General features: G+C 40.9%; 2 protein-coding genes across 8 annotated transcripts in view; one reads left to right on the top strand and one right to left on the bottom strand.

Moving 5' to 3' along the window:
* UMAD1 (UBAP1-MVB12-associated (UMA) domain containing 1) overlaps positions 1 to 7,768 on the bottom strand; it is a 166,096-nt gene extending 158,328 nt beyond the window's left edge. For 3 of the 7 annotated variants that reach the window (XM_039523097.1, XM_039523102.1, XM_039523101.1), the window contains exons 1-2: positions 3,846 to 3,896; positions 1,880 to 1,985 (exon numbers count right to left, since the gene is read on the bottom strand). In XM_039523097.1, the coding sequence (XP_039379031.1) occupies positions 1,880 to 1,961 (82 nt within the window). In that variant the 5' untranslated portion in view covers positions 1,962 to 1,985; positions 3,846 to 3,896. Of the gene's footprint in view, positions 1 to 1,879; positions 1,986 to 3,845; positions 3,897 to 7,600 lie in introns of those variants that run through there. The other 4 variants (XM_039523098.1, XM_039523099.1, XM_039523096.1 and 1 more) reach the window with 4 other exon arrangements.
* Positions 7,769 to 7,804: 36 nt separating this feature from the next.
* RPA3 (replication protein A3) lies at positions 7,805 to 19,551 on the top strand. The gene is made up of 4 exons (XM_039523104.1): positions 7,805 to 8,065; positions 15,531 to 15,605; positions 16,905 to 17,013; positions 18,891 to 19,551. The coding sequence occupies exons 1-4, from the start codon at positions 7,967 to 7,969 to the stop codon at positions 18,971 to 18,973; spliced, it is 366 nt and encodes a 121-aa protein (XP_039379038.1). The 5' UTR covers positions 7,805 to 7,966; the 3' UTR covers positions 18,974 to 19,551.
* The last annotated feature ends 925 nt before the right edge of the window (positions 19,552 to 20,476 follow it).

Genomic DNA, 20,476 nt, shown 5'->3' with positions numbered 1-20,476 from the left:
TCTCCTGACCACAGTATCACATTTGCCCTGGGGCTCTCCCTCCTTTTTCCCAGTACCAAAAGAACTATCCTTCTTCCCTTAGCTAAGGAGTTGGAAAGAGACTCGGTTTCTTAAGTTATTTACTCTTGTATGCCTTCATTAAAATCCAGACTCCATTGACAACAAAAACAAAAACAAAACAAACAAAAAAAACCCCACAAACACACACCCCACAACAACAAAAGGCACCAGGTTTTAAGGCTCTGAAGTCCTTTACCATCAAATCTGAAAAATAATTTTAAGAAAAATCACCAAATTAAAAACCACACAGGTAGTTAAAGTTTCTAAACTGCTGCTGCTCTGGGATACATGGAGACAGAACTGCTAATGACTTCCTGAAGAAGTCATTCCTTCCTGCGACAGCTTTCCCTGAAGTTGACAGTTTTGTACCTGCTTCCATCTATAAAGGAATGATACGTTCCACTGTCAGGACTACTGGACATTGCCATATAATTATTTCTTTTGGAAAAGAAATAATTATATGGCAATCTATTTTGAAGTAATTTGCAAGGTTAACCACTGTGTTAGTTTAAAACAAAATATGAAATACTGAATCCAAAAATTACAGTCACCACCAGGATGTGTGTGACATGTATGACACTTCTGCCCACAGCTCTTCACACCTGGCATTGCAGCATTGACTCTGGGACTGCCTCAAGCTATATAGTCATTACTTCTGAAGTAATTTACAGAAGCTTATGAATATTTTTTTTTTTAAATGCCGTGCCAGAACAACTGTTAAACAGGACATTACAAAAGTAAAAATTATACCCTTGAAATTAGACCTGCCCTAATAACTTGTAAGTAGTTGGGGCACCTATTGGTATGCAAGACAAACAGTTGTTCTGGAAGCTACTGCCTAATACTTCAGTTAAAAAATTTCTTCTGTTATGAAATTTCCTAACCATTCCAGTGACCATTACATCTACAGGGAATCTCTCTGAAAAAGGTTAGAATCAGCACAAATGGAAGAAACTCCTAAATACATCCACAGTAACTGAAATACTGAGTATTAGTGGGAAAAGGTCAGCCTCAAATAGAGAGGTGGAAGACCTCTGGCAAGAACAAATCAGTAAATCAGGATAATGATATCAGAATATTTATAATGACAGATTTACAGAAGAATGGAATTAATTGCAATAAGAAATAAAAGATCAGTTGCAATACAAGAGTAATAAAAATCTTGATTTTCCTCACATTTGATCCCTCTTACACGACCATGAAAGACTTGATTTAAAAAAGTTTGACAAATTCATAGATTAAAGTGAGCAGAATTCCATTTTATTTCTGGAAAATCTTATTTATAATAACTGAGATTTTAGGAGACTAAAGCATTACTAACTGCTTAAATTTTCACCAAAGTACTCAAGTGCCAGATTCTGAGAGAGAAGACCTCCATTTCATATGTGACTATAAATAACATATGTAACATGCAGGCATTTCCACATTAATATCTGGAAGACATTGGTAGCAACTGAGTTTATAACAAATAAGTGTTTAAGAAGAGTAGTTCTCCCTTTTAATGGGGGAAGAAAGTGTTGAAGTTATTCATGTTTTTCAGCAACACAGTGTTCTTATTTTTCCTCCTTCATTGGGCAACCAGCTAAGAGCCTTAGTATTTAGCTTAAAGTACCCATGTTTCTCTTTATCACAATATATGATATGAAAGCAACAACTATAATCATGTTTAAAGAAATAGAATTGTGTGCACGTGTTCAGTGTTTTGACCAATTTCTGTTCCTCATTCTGTTTTCATGTAAAAAAATTGTTTTAAAGTACCAAATTGACAGTAGTAATATTAAAACACATTATAAAACAGTATTACATTAAAATCACTTACCCAAAAGAACAAATCCATCTGCCTCTCTTTCTGGCAATGACACCTTCTTAGAGTCTTGGCTTTTTCGGAAAAGGTTGAACATATCTTCTTTTCCCGAAGCCTCTCTCTAACAGGAAAATATTGTTAAATAAGTATGAAGTAATACAATTTAGCTTAGAAAAATTACCAAAAAGATAGTACATTACATATATTAACTCTGAACATGTATCTCTAGATTTGAAAAAATCTGATTTCCTTGTGTCATGGATTGAAATACTTTGTTGAGAAAGTCACACTACAGAGGTACAAAAACAATTATTCACCTTCCCTCACTAATAACTTTCAGTCCAAACAGACAATTTTTCTGCAAATTTCCATGTTTGGTCTCTACGTTTCTTCATAAAGTTGAAGGAAAACCCTTCGGCTGTTTTTGATGCATGTTTTCACATTCTCTCACGCCCATTTTAGCAATTTTTCATTGGCATGCTCTCCCTAACTCACCAGACTCAGACAGAGTTAATCCAAAACTAGCTGAACTTTAAAACTTGAAATACAGTAGGTATTTAATCCTCACTATCCATGCTTGTCACCAAGTTGGAACAAATTTTGCTGCAAGTTAACCAATGGCTCAATCCCATTGTAATTTACACATATTACTTCATTCGCACAAGTATCTCCATTGAAGTCAATTGAATTACCTGCATGAAAGTTACACGGGTTTGAACAACTGGGCCCCAAGTTATGAATTTCTGAAAACACTTACTAGGTATTCACAATACAAAGTTTCAGTTTTTCAGATCTTACATTCCTAGAGAACAGCAAAGTACCTGTGTAACTTTTCCAGCAGCTTCTAAAAACCATTTTCAAATATGGTGAATAGCATATGACTGGTAATTCTTGGTTAGGCCAGTGTGCATTTTACTAAGAAACTAAGCAGGCAAGCATAGCATGGTTATTTTCTCAACAAAAGAAAACTTATAGACTGATCATTCTGGGCCAGTTTGTCACATTTAAAACAAGCCAGTTAGACATGCTAGTAGTGGAATAAATGATTTGCACAGCAACAGTGGATACCCAAATTACCATCCAAGCTTTGCAATGTACAATCTCAGCAATTTTGAATAGCCACTACACTCATATACAAAACTGAATCCTGGACAGCTCTTCACATCTCTATTCATTATAATGTAACCTTTGATCATTTCATCAACTTTTATCTAACTAATACACTGCCTGAAGACTTAATGTGCTATGAAAACACTATAAAAAATGACTTCATAAATAAGGCACAGAACAACAGGTTCATGAGGGGAAAAACCCTTCACTTTCCAAAGTTTCCAGCCAACACTAGAAGTCGACTCAGGATGACATTCATTTGAACCATGTCCACAAGCTCTCCCTCCTTATCTCAATTTACCGTGTTCTGAGAAACAGCCTGGTTTAGGAGATTTCTTTGACAGAAGAAAAAAAAAAGTAGCGACTTTTTCCCCCCCATCACCCAAATATTTATTTAAAATGTTCTCTCACATCTTTTATGAAAAGAAGCATAGATGCTATGTCTTTCTTTATTTCATTTTTAATCAAGCTACCAGCTAACAAAAAACAAAAATGATATATACAGTATCAATTCAAATGCCGTTTGCATGACTAATAAAAAGAATACACTTACGGCACAGAAACGTTGAAATCAAGTTATATGTATAATTTATTCCATGTTGAGGGGTAGGAATCCTCCCCCACCCCACTCTAAACTCTGGGGTACAGATGTGGGAACCTGCATGAAAGACCCCCTACGTTTATATTCTACCAGCTTAGGTTAAAACTTCCCCAAGGCATAAATTCCTTTCCTTGTCCTTGGACGGTATTGCTGTCACCACCAAGTGATTTACACAAAAATTCAGGGAAGGGTCACTTGGAATCCCTATCCCCCCAAACCCCTTCACCCTCTTTCCTGGGGAGGCTTGAGAATAATATACCAACCAATTACCTTAGCAATGTGAGCACAGACTGGACCCTTTGTCTTCAGGACACTGAAATCAGGTTCTTAAAAGAACTTTATTATAAAGATAGAAGAATCACACCTGCAAAATCAGAATGGAAGGTAACTTTATAGGGTAATAAAAAGATTTAAAAACACAGACGATTCCCATCTGGACTCAGCTTCACAGTTACAAAAAAAAGAATAAAAAACTCTCTCGGTATAGAAAAATTCACAAGCCAAAACAAAAGACAACCTAACACATTTCTTTGCCCTACTTACAATTTGTGTGGTTTTAGATCAGGGGTCTCAAACAAGTGGCCCGCATGTGGACCACCAGGTTATTTTCTGCGGCCTGTGAGCTTCTTGCGGCCCCCCACCCTCCCTCAGAGTTTACCTAGAGCGGCTCCGACCCCCGGTGCGCACCGGGGGCAGGACAGGCTCCCAGGAAGCGGACAGAACCTGGGGGAAGAGAGGCGAAGGGGTGTGTGTTGACGTTGCTTCAGGCACCGCCCCGAGCAGCTCCCATTGGCCACAGTTCCCCGTTCCTGGCCAATGGGAGATGCTGTGGGCGGTGCCTGAAGCAAGAGCAACACACACACCCCTGCACCTCTTCTCCCCCATGTTCCAATCGCTTCCCAGAGCGGTGCGGGGGCAGGGCAGGCAGGCAGCCTACCCTGCCCCCGGTGCGCACTGGGCCAGAGCCCGCCCCCGAACCCGTTCTGCAGTCGAACCCCCTGCCCTGAGCCCCTTGCCGCACCCTACACCAGACCCCCTTCCCTGAACCCCCTGCTGCACCCCATGTCCCTCCTGCACCCCAACCCACTGCCCTGAGCCCCCTGCCACACCCCTCCTGCACCCCAATCCCCTGCCCTGACCCCGTCACACCCCTTACCCCTCCTGCACCCCAGACCCCAACCCAGTGCCCTGAGCCCCCTGCCGCACCCCAATCCCCTGCCCGCCTGCTGCACTCAGCTCTCTAACATCACATACTACAGGCCATTCCCTCTGATCCCACTGAGGGTTGCCAAAAAGAAACTACACCATTTGCTCAAGAAACTCCCTGAAAAAGCACAGGAACAAATCTGCAGACACACCCCTAGAACCCCAACTAGGAGTATTCTATCTGCTACCCAAGATCCACAAACCTGGAAATCCTGGATGCCTCATCAGGCATTGGCACCCTGACAGCAGGACTGTCTGGCTATGTAGAGTCTCTCCTCAGGCCCTACACTACCAGCACTCCTAGCTATCTTTGAGACACCACTGACTTCCTGAGGAAACTACAATGCATTGGTGATCTTCCAGAAAACACCATCCTGGCCACTATGGATGTAGAAGCCCTCTACACCAACATTCCACACAGAGATGGACTACAAGCCGTCAGGAACAGTATCCCCGATAATGTCACAGCAAACCTGGTGGTTGAACTTTGTGACTTTGTCCTCACCCACAAATTTCACACATTTGGGGACAATGTATACCTTCAAGTCAGCGGGACTGCTATGGGTACCTGTATGGCCCCATGGTATGCCAACATTTTTATGGCTGACTTAGAACAATGCTTCCTCAGCTCTCATCCCTTAACGCCCCTACTCTACTTGTGCTACACTGACAATATCTTCATCATCTGGACCCATGGAAAAGAAGCCCTTGAGGAACTCCACCACGATTTTAACAATTTCCATCCCACCATCAACCTCAGCCTGGACTGGTCCATACAAGAGATCCACTTCCTTGACATTACAGTGCTAATAAGTGATGGTCACATAAACACCATCCTATACTGGAAACCTACTGACCACTATACTTACCTACATGCCTCCTGCTTTCATCCAGACCACATCACATGATCCATTGTCTACAGCCAAGCTCTAAGATACAACCGCATTTGCTCCAACCCCTCAGACAGAGACAAACACCTACAAGATCTCTATCAAGCATTCTTAGAACTACAATACCCACCTGCTGAAGTGACGAGACAGATTGACAAAGCCAGAAGAATACTCAGAAGTCACCTACTCCAGGACAAGCCCAACAAAGTAACAGAATGCCACTAGCCATCACCTTCAGCCCCCAACAACTCAAACCTCTCCCATGCATCATCAAGGATCCACAACCTATCCTGAAGGATGATCCATCACTCTCACAGATCTTGGGAGACAGGCCAGTCCTTGCTTACAGACAGACCCCCCAACCTGAAGCAAATACTCACCAGCAACATCAGACCACACAACAAAAACACTAACCCAGAAACTTATCCTTGCAACAAAGCCCGTTGCCAACTCTGTCCACATATCTATTCAAGGGACACCATCATAGGACCTAAATCACATCAGCCACGTCAAAGGCTCATTCACTTGCACATCTACCAATGTGATATATGCCATCATGTGCCCCTCTGCCATGTACATTGGCCAAACTGGACAGTCTTTACACAAAAGAATAAATGGACACAAAAACCAGTTGGAGAGCACTTCAACCTCCCTGGTCACTCAATTACAGACCTAAAAGTCTCAATTCTTCGACAAAAAAACTTCAAAAACAGACTCCAACGAGAAACTGCAGAACTGGAATTAATTTGCAAACTGGACACCATTAAATTAGGCTTGAATAAGAACTAGGAGTGGATGGGTCATTACACAAAGTAAAAACTGTTTCCCCATGCTAATTTTCCCTCTCCTGTTACTCACACCTTCTTGTCAACTGTTTGTAATTGGCCACCGTGATTATCACTATAAAAGTTCTTTTCCTTCTCCTGCTAATATCCCACCTTAATTGATTAGTCTTGTTAGAGTTGGTACGGCAACACCCATTTTTTCAGAGAGAGAGAGAGAGAGAGTGAGTGTGAGTGTGAGTGTGTTTTTTCAATGCAGCAGGGGTCAATTTAACCAGTCTAGTGAAGACCCACTAAATCAACCGCAGAGCGCTCTCTGGTGGATGCCAGTACTCCACCCAAACAAGAGGGCTGAGATAAATCGACGGCAGATGCAGCACAGTGTAGACACCTCAGTAAGCAGGGCTTTGGAGCTGTGCTCCAGCTCCAGCTCCAGGCAAAAACCTGCAGCTCCACTGCTCCAGAGCTGCTCTGTGCTCCAGCTCAGCTCTAAAGCCCTGGCAGTAAGTCAACCTAAGCTACATTGACTCCAGCTATGTTATTCACATATAGCATAACTTAGGTTGACTTACCCAAGTAGTATAGACAAGGCCTTATCTCCAGCCCCCATAAAAAAACCTAGATACATTCATGGAGGATAGGTGCATTAATGGCTATTAGCCAGGATGGTGTCCCTAGCCTCTGTTTGCCAGAAGCTAGGAATGGGAGACAGGGGATGGATCACTTGATGATTATCTGTTCTGTTCATTCCCTCTAGGGCACCTGGCATTGGTCACTGTCAGTAGACAGGACACTGGGCTAGATGGACCTTTGGTCTGACCTAATATGGCCATTCTTATGTTCAAGGGTAGATAAAGCCTGAGCAGCTTCTCACAGGCCTTCACAAACCCCTCCATGACCTGGCTGCCTTTCATGGAGTTGGGGTCAGGGCTCTGAGCAGAATAGGGAAGGGTTAGGAACGGGGCCGGTCAGCCGCCCTCCATCCCCTGCTCTGCGCAACAGGTGTGTGTGGGGGAGACGAGACTAGTCGCCCCCTAACACCTCTGCGCACTCAGCGCTCCAGGGGGTGTGGGTGGGGCAACCCCAGGCGGCTCCCCTCGGGCAGGGACTGCGGCGCGCAAGGCTCAGCCCCGCTCCGCTCGCTCACCGCGTACCCGCCTCAGACGCTCTCCCGAACCGAACCGCGACACCTGACACTGCCACTGGCACCTCCACTTCCGGGTTCAATCGCCAGGCAGCCCCCGCCTGACCCTCACACCCGCTATAGAAACCACAACCGCCCTCCCTTCCGTACGCCGTAAGAAGGGCCTTTTGGCTACGTCACTAGGACGTCAGTAACGGATTTTGTCCCGTTCGATTGGCGGCCTGAGAGGAAGCCCCGCCCCGCCGCCTCCCCTGTTGCTAGGGTGACTGCCGGGCTCGGAGAGCGGAAGTGCTGGTTTCCCGCCGCTCGAGGGGTTCTGTTGCCTGTCGCGGAGAGCGCGGCGCGGCGCGAGCGTCGGGACCGCTCCACATGGGGGACGTGCACGAGGGGCCGCGGGCCCGCATCGCCACCAGCCACTTAGCGCAGCACCTCGGGAAGCCCGTTTGCTTCGTGGGCCGACTGGAGAAGGTAGCGGGACCCCCGACTCTACCCAGGCCCTGCCCGCGCCGCTAGCCGCTCTCTGCCCGCTCCCTCTGACTCCTCAGGCCGGAGGGTCTGGAGCCCGCTGCCTCCCTGCGTGTCCCCGGGGTCCAGGCTCTGAGGGGCTGTCGGCCGCTGCTGGACTCCGGGCTGCGCGGCTCCCCTCGGTCGCAGGTTCGGCGACGCTGGGCGGGAGGGGGCGGCAATGGGTCCTCTCAGCCCTTGCTGGGGAGCCGCTCCCCGCAGCCAGGCAGCACCGGGCCAGGCTCTACCCACGGTCCTGGCCCGAGGTGTCGCAGACCCAGCGCCCCGTGTAGCTCCGTGCCGCATCTCCACCCCCGGCGTCCCTGCATGGGGGCAGCACCAGCCCCGCGGGGTCCGCCGCGCCAGCGCTGTGCTCAGCACCGGGTACCCGCCCGCTGCCTCTCCCGGCTGCTTACCATAGGTAGGGGGATACCAGCAAATTCGGATCTAGTGGGTCTTTAAAAATGAGTTGCAGGTAGTTCAAATTATATCTGCCTAGTGCTACGATATTTACACAGCCCCGTGATGTTGCCTCTGTCAGGTGTACCCAAATAGAAATAACAATGCCAGCATGTCTCTAATCTCCCCGATCTCTCCGCAAGAATGAGTCTCTCCCTGTGGCTTGTTTGCTTTAAGTGTTATGGTCAAACATGCTAAGCTTGATCTTGACATAATGTTTTACCTGGAGAACTATGGTGGTATAGTGGGTGTTCTTACCAACATAGTTTTGCCAGTCAGCGCCCTAGCATAGACACATTTAAACCAACGTAAAGTATTTTATACTAGTATAGCTTGGTTTGCTTCACCAAACTGCGATACGGTGGAAGTACTATCATACTGGTATAAATGTGTCTGGGCCGGGGGTGGGAGTTGCCACTTTAACTATGCCATAATAATTAAAGTGCAAAAACTTTTAAATGTAGACAAGGTTTTATTGAGGGAGGCTGTGGTTGTAGAGGGAGAAACAATCCCTTAGGTAAAGAGGGTCCTGGACTTTTAGCTGGAGATAGATAGCTAGTCTTTAGACTGGAACCAGGTGATGTATTCCTAGCCTTTGGGACCTGTGCTGCTAGGCAGACAGGCTACTGCATTTTTGTACCATTCAGATTAGCATTTGGCTTCATTCGTAGGCATAATTTGCAGTAATCAAAACTGGAAGTCATGAATGCTGGTCTCAAAAAGACAAGGCACAATCCTCTGGCCAGTCACAGTTGGTATTTTTTGCTGCTCTAGCTCTTTGGGTATCTAAATGCATGAAATGCATGGAGCGGTTCAAAGGACCTCATGCTGGAGACCAACTTAATAATCAAGGACCTTTGATAATGGGAGTATTTATTGAAGCGATAGGAAGAAAGACGTACTTTAGAACCAACCAGCATCAATTCGGTTTAGCCTGGGTTCATGTTTAGCCAGCTGCTTTTCATCAAGAAACTGACTTTGTCTAAGTATTGAGAGACCTGGAAGGAGTTGCTGTTTTTAAGTTTGATGTAAATGAGATGTCAACTTCAGCCTGCCTTGTCTCCTTAGCTCTTCCAAAGGCTTCATATAAAATCAAACAGTGTGGAGGAGAAATTGCTATTGGCAATTCTTCAGATCTACTCTGAAAGGAAAGACTTGAGCCATTTCAGGCAATTTCTGGTCTATCCACAACCCCTGCAATTTTTTGGAGTCAGGCAGAAGTATCTGGTGATCAACCATATCAAGTGGCCCAAAGATGTCTAACATGATGAGTATGAATGTACTTCCTGTGAATATGGGCACAAGAAGTCATCCACCAGCACAACAAGTGCTGTGTCTGTTGTGTGCCCAGCTTTGAAGCCGGACAGGTTCAGGATGCTGACAGCTAGTGTTTGAAACTGTTTTTTTTTTTCCCTAGCTTCTAAATTAGCTTGTTTAGAAAAGGGATGTTGGATGCTGGAGGACAGTTCATGACTGAAGGTTTCTTTAGTATAAGTCAGATATTGCATGTTTGAGGATAGGTGATATCTGCTTCATCAAAGGAAGTTTTTAAAATCTGTAAGTGTGATCTTAGATACTGAGTGGATTTGATTTAAATCAGTAGTCAGGAAGACAGGTTTAAGAGTGGTAGCCGTGTTAGTCTGTATCAACAAAAACAACTCCTTGTTTTTTTAGTCAGGAAGACTCGATTTAATAATGGGTTTCTACATTAAAGTGCATTCTTGTTGGTTGTTATAACCTTAATACATATTCTTCACAACTCAGAGATAGATGTAGGTTTCATTTTTAGAAGGTACACACTATACATTTTTAAAGTGATTTATTTTGAAAACTTTTCAGATTAGTTTTACAACTGTATCAGAAAATGAATGATTGTTTGGTTATTTCATTTACCAAAGGTAATTGAAGCAGATATTTATGAAGTCATTGGGAGGTGAGCTATCTTCAGCCATCAACAGGTTAATCATTAATATTTGGAGGATTTCCTTGCCATGCTGTATTAGGAGGAGAACATCACGAGACAGACACTTACATTGTTTTATTTAACTAAAACAGCAACGTTATGTATTCTGGATTTTTTTCTTCAACAGCAAACATATAATATTTTAACAAAACAAGCATATGAATTTTTTAATTTAGTTAAACATTCAAGTTTTTTTAAATCAGGTTTGTTTTTGTTAAAATTGTTTTTAACTAAAATAGTTAAATGAAATATTTTCAAAAACAAAAATTAAATCGAGTGACAGCCAGGTCAATGTGAGAAACTTCAAATATTGGCTTCTGCAGCTAACTCAGTCATCTTCACCTTCATTTTCCTGTTTGTTCATAATCTGGAAAAGAAAAAACAAGCTTTCCTGCTTTTTCAGGTCCCAAACGATTTCTCAATTTGGAATGAATTAGTCCAAAGGTAGAAAATATTCTTTCTACACTGCCAGAAGAAGAGATAATCACTTCAGCAGTCTTTGAATCCAAGTGCTTAAGTGACTTCCACCAGTTCACTGGTGTGACTTTCTTTAAAACATCATCAGCAAACATATTCTTTGAATGGTTCGCCCTTAGCTCTGAAGTTTATTAGAGGTGGCATTATGGGGGGATGATTTCTGGATGTCCATGTCAGAGCCAACTCCTCTTCTTCAGCAGTTATGGTTTGACCCTGGTATTGAGTATTCAGAATATTTGCAAGAAAATGAGCTGGAGATAGTGCTTGTCCCATTTGTTTTTCTAATGCTTGTAATTTAACTCTGTCATTGCATATTTCTCTTTTTAAGATCTCAATCAGTTCCTTCCAAATTTCAGCAGCATCAGCAATCAAACAGCTATTTCTCTGCATTTTGTTCAAGGCTACAAAATAGGCTTCAGGGTACTCAGCATGTGTTCAACATTTCCCTTAAGCCCAATGTTAAGAACTTTGGCTGTGACAGTGCCATCTAATTTTTCATGATTTTGTTCACAAACTGTCCTCAGATTTGGCCAGTTCTTGATATAGTGCTCAAAACAATCCACTACTGAGTTCCATCGCAAGTCTTGAGGGAGCGTTAGCTTGGTTCCTCCCACTTTTTTTTTTCAGTTTGTTAAAGCTTTTACTGCTACTTCTTGTAAGTATTCTGCTGGGTGTCCATTTCCTGACGTATCAATTGTTTCTGTAAGGAAGACATTCCCTTCTTCTGTTGTCACACAAGCACTTACAACAGGATCATTGTGGACAGTGCTCCACCCATCAGGACTCAGGTTCACTATTTCACCCTCTAGACCTTTTGCACACTGGTCAATTTCTGTTTCATACACTTTATTCAGCAATTTGCCTGCAACAGCTGCTCTATTGGGTGGACTGTATCCTGTTAATGACTGAACCATGTTAATGCAGTGTGGGTTCTCAATCATATTGAAAGGAGAGTTTGTTGCATAAACAAACCGGGCAAGTTTTTTTTTTTTTTTTTGCCAGAGGTGATATACTGTGGCTGTGTGACATATATGATGCGACTGAAACACAATCATCAGGAGATAACGCTGAAACTATAGAAAATGATGGTGATCTTGAAGGTGTATAGACCTCAGAATCCTGTATGTTGAGGATGGACTCTCATAAACAAAAAAAATTAATGCAGTTATTTAATTATTATTACCATACTGCTCATTTAGTATTGCTCATTGCATTCACTGATATTCAGTACTACTTTAAAGGTGAAATTGTAAAAGGAAGATCTGCCTATTTCAGCTATTTTTTATCACAACTGCATCTAAAATGATAGTACCATAGAGTAATAACTATAGTTTTTGCTCAAACATAAGAATTCAAGAATAGTCCAGAAGGAAGACAAGCAGTCCTTAAGAAAGTATGAAATAAAAAAGTTTACCAACCTTTCATCATCTTCATCGCTGCTTCCTCCTGAAAAGGAACACTTCTCATGATGTTGTTTCATTTGGACAACCAGGCCTTGCATTTCTTTGTTGCGCTGTTTGCATTTTGCACGCATGCCTGTCTTACCCACAGGTAGAGGAACTTCATTAAAATATTCCCAAACTGGGTCTCTTTGACCAGCTGACATTTCAGGTTTTCCCTTCTAGCGACAGAATGGTATGGTAGATCTTAAATCAATGAAGACTACACTCAGAAAGACCTCAAGACTTCTGGAATATGCTGCTCAAACAGTTTCACTTTTGTTTCTACTGCCTGTCCCTCCCTTCTCACATTTATTTCCAGACTACTTCTCCTTGTCCAGATCTATTCCGCTCCCAATAATCATCTTCTCATTGAACTTTCTGAAACTTTGCACTTTTAGAGAGAGGTAAGGGATTGACTCTGTGTCATATTTGCAGAGGGACAATAGGGTTGGGGTCTGTTATTTCTCACCTCTCTATATTATTGTATTTATTTATTTTTAAAAAAACATTTTTGCTGTTAACAAGCATGTTATCTCTGGAGACACAAATCCACAGTTTGAGAACTGCAAAACTAGGCATCTCTGACGGTATCTCTTAGACTGAGCACTGAGTCCCACTGGGTAGATAGAAAGATTAACCTAAATAATCTATACAAAAGCCCCTGGAACCCCATATGAGTGGGTCTCTAATCCATGAACTATTGGAACTCATTTACAAAACTTTTCATAAAAATTACATGAATATATTGTCTTGTACTATAGAATTAGAATTTATGATCCCTATTCCATGATATTTGAGCTATAATGTATCTTTAGATAATTTTTTTCCTCAAAAAGCATTTTATCAAAAAAATTTGATTTAAAAAAAAGCCAGATTTGATTTATTTAAAAATAATTATTTTTACCCACCCTGCTTAGATATCCTTTACTCTCTGATCATCCAGAAAGGGTAGGGGTCAGTCACAGATGAATGACCTGATTTCCCTGAAAACTTCCATGACTACTCCATAACCCCTTGTGTGTTTTTTTGGAAGATGGGGAAGATGGAGTTGCTTATTAAAAAATGACTCTCCCTGAAACTTGAAACTTGTCTATAGAAATAAAAAGCAAATAAATTAAGGGTAAAGAATAAGGGGGGAAAAAAAGGGGGGAAAGGGGAATATTTTTAGTTGTAGTAATCTTAGGGGTCTCTTTTTTTTTTTTTTTTTTTTTTTTTTTTTTTTTTTTTTATTTTTTTTTAAAAAATTTTTATTTAGATTTTCAGCAGCTGATCTGTGTGAACTGTCTGAAGTTCTCAGTCTGTTCTCTCTTCTCTTACTCTTACCTTTTTGTTGGTTTGATAGAACTTTGATGAGCTGATGATCAGAGCATGATGAGCATGATGCATGCCATAAAAATTAAAAAAACAACACAGAAGAAACAGAGATCACAGAGAGAGAGAATATGAGTTTTGGGTTTTTTATGTTTTTTCTAAAAGAAGAAAATGAAAATCTACTAAGCTATTTTTATAAATATATAAAATATAAAATTTTTAATAATTAATTTTAGTAGGTTTAATCACTTTTTTTAACGACAAATACAATTTATTTATAACTGTTATTAGGTATTATTATTTAAATTGAAGGGGAATTTTAGGGGGTCATAAGGGGCCCAAGCTAAGAGTGCTTGCAGATCATTACAGGCCCCCAAGCAGGGAGCCAGGATCAGGACTAGGACTAGAGAAAAGTTTGCAATTGTGGGGAGAGACCCAAAAGGGCAGTCTTGCAACAAGGCCTTAGTGTACCAGCTTAGCAGTGACAATAGTAATTAAGCAAAAGCAATGTTGTACAGTGTAACCGCACGTAGGTGGGCAAACTTACAGTTAGGAAAGGCCTATTGTACAATATTACCATAAATGAAGGGTGCATATAGCAAAATGTTTAGCAATAAGTTAACGCAAGAAGAGGGGCATGGAAAAGTCAAACCACCAGTTGGGACAATAACAGGAAAAACCCTAGATGGAGAGGGGCAGTGATTAGCTTGCTAAAAGTAAGAAATTGTGCCAAATAAGGCGATAATAAAGTATATTATGTGTGATGCGTGAATTATGCTTTGCGGTTTTAGCCTTTATAAGCTTGGTAAAAATCTGTTAAAGACAAGGCAGCTAACCCCTTGCGTGGGGCCACGCTGACCTTCCTTATATGCATATTCGTACTCTAATAAAGGTGCCTCAGGCTGTCTGATCCAAAAATCAACGGTGTGGTTAATTTTCCACAACACAATATTGTAAATAAAGCAAAAACATCTCTTGCTTTTCTTCCATATGTAGGAAACACTTCATTGTGAATGTATCTAATGCTATGCTGTTATAGCAACGTCATAATTTTGATTTTGTTTAAAAGGGTTTTACAGAGCTTATCAATATATATATTTGACTTTTTAAACTTTTAGTGAAAATCATACTTTTAAAAATAATGCTCTGTTGTGTTTGCATCACAAGCACTGTACTTTTCAAGAAATGAGGCTATGTCTACACTACAAGCTAGTTGTGCTTCCTGTGCTCATGTACACATACTTGCATTAGCTGTCATTGTGCTAGCATGAGTATAAATAGCAGTGTGGCCACAGTAGCACTGGTTGCGGTAGCAGAAGCATGGCTGAGCTGTGCTGAGGACAAACCTGCCTGAAACTATTGGGTATGTACTCAGCACAACTCAGCTATGCCTCTGCTGTCTTTACTCATACTCCCATGGCTAGACTGCTATTAATGCTTGTGCTAGCTTGATGAGAATTAGCATGAGTATGTGTACACAAGCAGGGGAATCACACCCTAACTAATAGTGTAGACATAGCCTGAAAGTAGCTTAAAAACAAGTGATGCTTTTTAATTGGCTATTCTGACAGAAAGGGAAAAAAATGTAAACTGGTGGTAAAAAGCAAGAATTTTGATCTTAAAAATATTTTTAAGCTGACATGGGGAATAATTTAATTTACGCACTTTTACTGTTCTTGAATGTGTGATATGTGCAGTATAGAATCAAGTTATAATTCAGAAGAAATTTGCTTTGATAGTTCAAAGATATGTACTTAAAGACTTAATCTCTTTATAGATTCACCAATCAGGGAAACTTTTCATCCTTTCAGATGGAGAAGGAAAAAATACAACTGTTGAACTGAGCGAGCCTGTAAGTTTAAGTGTCATTTTGGAAGTTACCATTATTGGTCCTAACTTTTTTTCTTTCCCCCGATCATGTACTGAAAGGACAATAAATGCCTAGAGGGAGCTCAGACCTGCTCCTTTTTGGAAACCATTCTCTGGAGAGCGATGGCTGCTGACTGGGAGCCCAGCTCTGAAGGCAGAGCTGCCACCAGCAGCAGCGCAGAAATAAGGATAGCACGGTATGGTATTGCCACCTTTACTTCTGCACTGCTGCCTGCAGAGTTAGGCCCACAGTCAGGCCCCCAGTCAGCAGCTGCCACTCTCTGGTCACCCAGCTCTGGAGACAGCACAGAAGTAAGGGTAGCAATACCATGACCCCCCTAGAATAACCTTATGACATCCCCCATCCCCCTTCAACTCCCTTTTGGTTCAGGACCCCCAATTTGAGAAGTGTTGCTCTCTCCAGTGAAATCTGGTCTTTTGTGTGCTTTTACCCTATATTATACAGATTTCATGGTCCGTGATGCGTTTTTCATGACCACGAATTTGGTAGGGCCCTATACATACATATATAAAATTTAAATAAACACTCTCATATATTACCTTTGACAGATTCCTTTATTCCCTAGTGTACTCCCTTGTTCTAACATATAAAGAGAGGCCCCTAAAGTAATCTATCCTTCTGGAAAGAAAGGTCCTGTTTTTCATAGTCTAGGAGATTCATTGGTAGGTTGGAAATAAATTCTAGATGTTCAGAAATAATGAAATGGCTGAAGAAAGCACTTACCTTTGGATTGCCAACCTTTGATGATTTTAGTTTTTCTTTTTTTAAATCTTCATTACCTGGGCTCAAGCTAGTAACTTTTAGGTGCCTAAACATAGGGTCTAGCTGAAACACATGAAGAGCACCCCTTTCACAGTCTGGGCAAAAGCCTGTTGCAATTGTAGCAGCGCACTCAGAGTACAAAAACTCTTCTCCTACTGCACCTCTGGTAAGCATGGCACCTACGTGTCTCTTGCACCAGCCTGCAGTGTGAGCCAGCTGTACTGTAAAGGACATAACCCACTCGATCCCCATGGGTTGCTGCTAATCTGTGTGTTACAGACAATACTAAATCCTTTCTTGGTTATAAAGCTGTAGATCTTTTAAATAACAAATTAGGTTGTAGACTTATTTTTCAGCAGTACTGTATTGTGTGAAATGGAACAGACAAATTACAGTAACAAACATTGTTTCCTAAACTGTAGCTGGGTGTGTAACTAGTGACATGCAGAAAATAGTAAACCTACTCTGGTGACTATTTAATTTCTATGTATTCACTAGTTAGATGAAGAACTCTCTGGTGTCATTGAAGTAGTGGGAAGAGTTACAAATCAGGCAACTATCATGTGCATGTCGTATGTCCAGTTCAGAGAAGATAAAAGCGCTTTTGGTAAGTAAAACATAAGCCTGACAAATAACGTACATAAACTTTTTAGATTATAAACATTTCCATAGTGAAGGAAGAGGCATGTCTTTCTCATGAGTCAGGTCCGTCTGGGAGTTGCCAGTGTGGTGAGTGGAGCTCTTTCTACACGTTCACAAGCTGCTTCCAGAAATCTGCTTCTGATACAGGGGGTTCCCTGCAGTGCCAGAGCTTTGTTCCAGAGTTAGTGACCATAATGCAATTACATGCAATATCCTCAGGAAAGATCATACCAAAATGTAGTATTATGGTATTGAACTTTGGGGGCAGAGAGGAATTTAGGGAAAGCTAGTTAGAAAGAACCTAAACAAGAAAGTTACTAAAAACCCTAAAGTCCTTAGACTTAGATTTGGAGGCTACATAAGTAACTTGTCTTAATTACAGAACCTTGAACAGAAAAGAAAGCAGAAAGATAAAAATAATTACAGTAATGTTAATGTCCCTGTGCAAGAGTTGGTTCAAGCCAAAAAGAGTATTCTTATGTAGATCACTTGTACCGCTCTGTCACTGGTTTCTGAACACAGCACACCCCTGCTATGTATACACAGAGTACTATCTCTCAATCCTCCATTCACTGGATAGTATTTTGATGGTGTGGGGAAGTGAGGCTGAAGGACAATAGAGGAATTTACAAAGATTACTTCTTAATTATAAAATACCTAGATACTTATGACACAAGTACAAACCAGCATGGCTTCCATAAAGAGAATGTGTCTACAGTTTGTTAGAATTACTTTATGGTGTCCACAAAATAGTTGATAAAGGGAAATCAATAGTTTTTTTGTTTTAAGCCTTTGGTAAAGTCCCTCACAAAAGGCTAGTCAAGAAACAGTCAGATAATGAGGTGAATCTTTCTCACGGATTAGAAATTTGAGAGACAGCAGGAATATACAGGTCTGTCTCGTCTTACGCGGGGGTTCCGTTCCGAAGTTGGCGCATAAAGCGAAAACCGCGTATAGTCAAAATTAAATTGAGTTGAATAGCGGGCAGGATCGCCCGCACTATATAAACAGTATTTAAATTGTTATTTTTCTCTTTTTTTGTTTTTGCCAACCGTGTAAAGCTGAAATTGTGCATGTTAAATGCGCGTAAGATGCAACAGACCTGTATGGTTCATTTGTTGGTCTGTTTCATTGGACTTGGAAGGAGGCTAATAGGGTGTACCCCAACCCTTTATTGGGTTTGGTAGCAGTAAATAAATGACTTGATAGAAGGGCAAATATTGAGGTAGCAAAATTTATGGATGACGTAGGTTAGTCAAGACTAGAGGATTGTGAATTACATAAGAATAATTGCATTTGATCACACACCCCCAACTCTATAAAGAAATAGACCAGGTAGAGAGAGGGCAACAGAAATGATTAACCATGACAAGGATTTCCCAAGAGAAGAACTTTTAAAAAGAAAAACAAAAAACCTAGTTTCAAGAGGAGACCCAAGAAGCACTATGAGGCAGGTAAAATAAACAGATGTTGTAGAGGAAGTGGATAAACAGTAGTACCCACTTTCATAATACAAGGTTCTGAAGTTTAGCAAGAGGAATACAATACCTTTTCCAAACCATGGAGTACCAGCATAGTTGCTAAGGAATTATCTTTTTGTTCCCCATCACCTAACTTATACATACACTCTGGACTACAACCTCTTCTAAATATTTGTTTTCACCTGTCAAAGGAAATTATAGTTAAAGAGGCCTAAAAATGGTGAGACTCAGCTGAAGGAGGAGGAAGAACTTTCTCAAACTCTGTAATGTAAAAATAGAGAATGTGTCAACCTTGTTATATTGGGCTAGTTAGCATTTTTATCCATTTGTCACGTCTTAATATTTTCTGTCCCTCTTTCAGATCTTGCGCTTTACAATGAAGCACTGAAAATTATCCATGAATTTCCTGAGTACTTCCCATTTGGTGTTACAAGGAATGATTGATACTTCTTGGCACACACCTTCCACATTCAGAGTAGAGAATAACTGCATGGTGTAATCTTATTGTTGAGCAAGGAGGCTGAAATTATTTCGTGGAGGTGCTCAAGAGATGTTTGTTGGCCAACTGCTATTTGAACTGAACACTGTGGCAAGGTACTACTGACTTATTTCATACTTGTCTTTAGTAACAATCCTAAGTGCAGCCAATGAAAAAATGTAGTTTTGTTGGAATTGAGATCTTTTCAGTAAGAGGTAAAATATTATTTTGACTGTTTCAGGCATTTTATATATATATGTAATGTTTGTTTATCCAGAGGAATGTTTTAGTAAGCAAATTAGTTTGTTTTTAAAAGAAAAAAATCAATGGTTAAGTTTGTGTGTGCTTCCTCCCATACCACATGTATCAGGTGTTCTATATGATACTTAGCAGGAAATGTGTATTTAAAATTAAGACATTTTATGGGCTGTAGCTTTAAACAGTATCTTTAAACTTGGATTATGCAAGCTTGGATATGAGTTCTTGTGTCTTGGAAACAGTCACTTTCCTTAGTTTGGCAATAAAGCCTCAAACCTGACTTGAATTAAATGCTATGACTTGTCTATTTTTAACATAACCATTTCTTAGTAATAACTAAATTTAAAAATTACATGAGGCAGCAATTGAATGTGATTTAACTCTCCAACACAAACCAGCAAGAGCACCTATAAGATAGCTAATAACCACTATTGATAAACAGTTTTTAAAATATTGTTTCTAGTTGTCTTTGCTAATTTCAAATGGAGTTGACCATATCACAAAACCTACCACAGACTGCACTCTTGTTGGCAATCTAAGCACAAGCACCAAGAACTGAAAAGATATGAGACTATTATTTTAACTGCTAAAGGTGGCCCTGAGACTAACATTGGCAGGAAAGTTTGCACTGCCACTACTTCTGTTATATATGTTTTGTGAATCAACAGGAGTCTTCAGAGCTTTTAAGTTAGCATGTTTTCAGGAACAAAGTCTCAAAGGGAAAAAAATCTGACACTTTGTATAGTCTGCTCTCTAATTCATTGTCATTTTGGTTAATGAATCTTGTTAAAGTGTGTCCATGATGAATAAGCTCATGTATTCAACCTTTTCTAAATTTTTTAGTGCTCTATGCAGCCTAAAATATTTGCCAATTTTTATGGCTATTTTCCACCTGCAAGAGGTATGTTTAAACATTTGCAGTATTTTCATTTTAGGTAGTGAGAACACAAATGTTTTCAAAGACAGCTTCTTCTTCAGGGGCTAGTCACTCAGTTTGAATCTTCATGACACTACCTAAACCGTATAGTAATCAGAAGCTGTGCTGTTCATTTTAATTAAAATTATGTATCTGGAGGGAGTAGCTCACTGAAATAAGATGGAACACTCTTCACCTGTAGACAGCTTGTTCAAATCCGGATCAGATCAGCAATAACAGAGTTACTGCCCTCAGAGTTCTTCAGTCACCTGTGAGAAATGAATACATCCTGGTT

The sequence above is a fragment of the Mauremys reevesii genome, linkage group 2, assembly GCF_016161935.1.
Source record: "Mauremys reevesii isolate NIE-2019 linkage group 2, ASM1616193v1, whole genome shotgun sequence".
In the NCBI taxonomy this organism is placed as follows: Eukaryota; Metazoa; Chordata; order Testudines; family Geoemydidae; genus Mauremys; species Mauremys reevesii.
Note: the sequence above shows the minus strand (reverse complement) of the source record. Positions and strands in the feature narration are given on the sequence as shown.

Excerpts from the sequence above, each read along its gene's own strand:
- RPA3 (XM_039523104.1), top strand. The coding sequence starts at position 7,967 with ATGGGGGACGTGCACGAGGGGCCGCGGGCCCGCATCGCCACCAGCCAC. Across the intron at positions 8,066-15,530 it reads TCGTGGGCCGACTGGAGAAG|ATTCACCAATCAGGGAAACT; the intron begins GTAGCGGGACCC and ends ATCTCTTTATAG. Across the intron at positions 15,606-16,904 it reads CTGTTGAACTGAGCGAGCCT|TTAGATGAAGAACTCTCTGG; the intron begins GTAAGTTTAAGT and ends TGTATTCACTAG.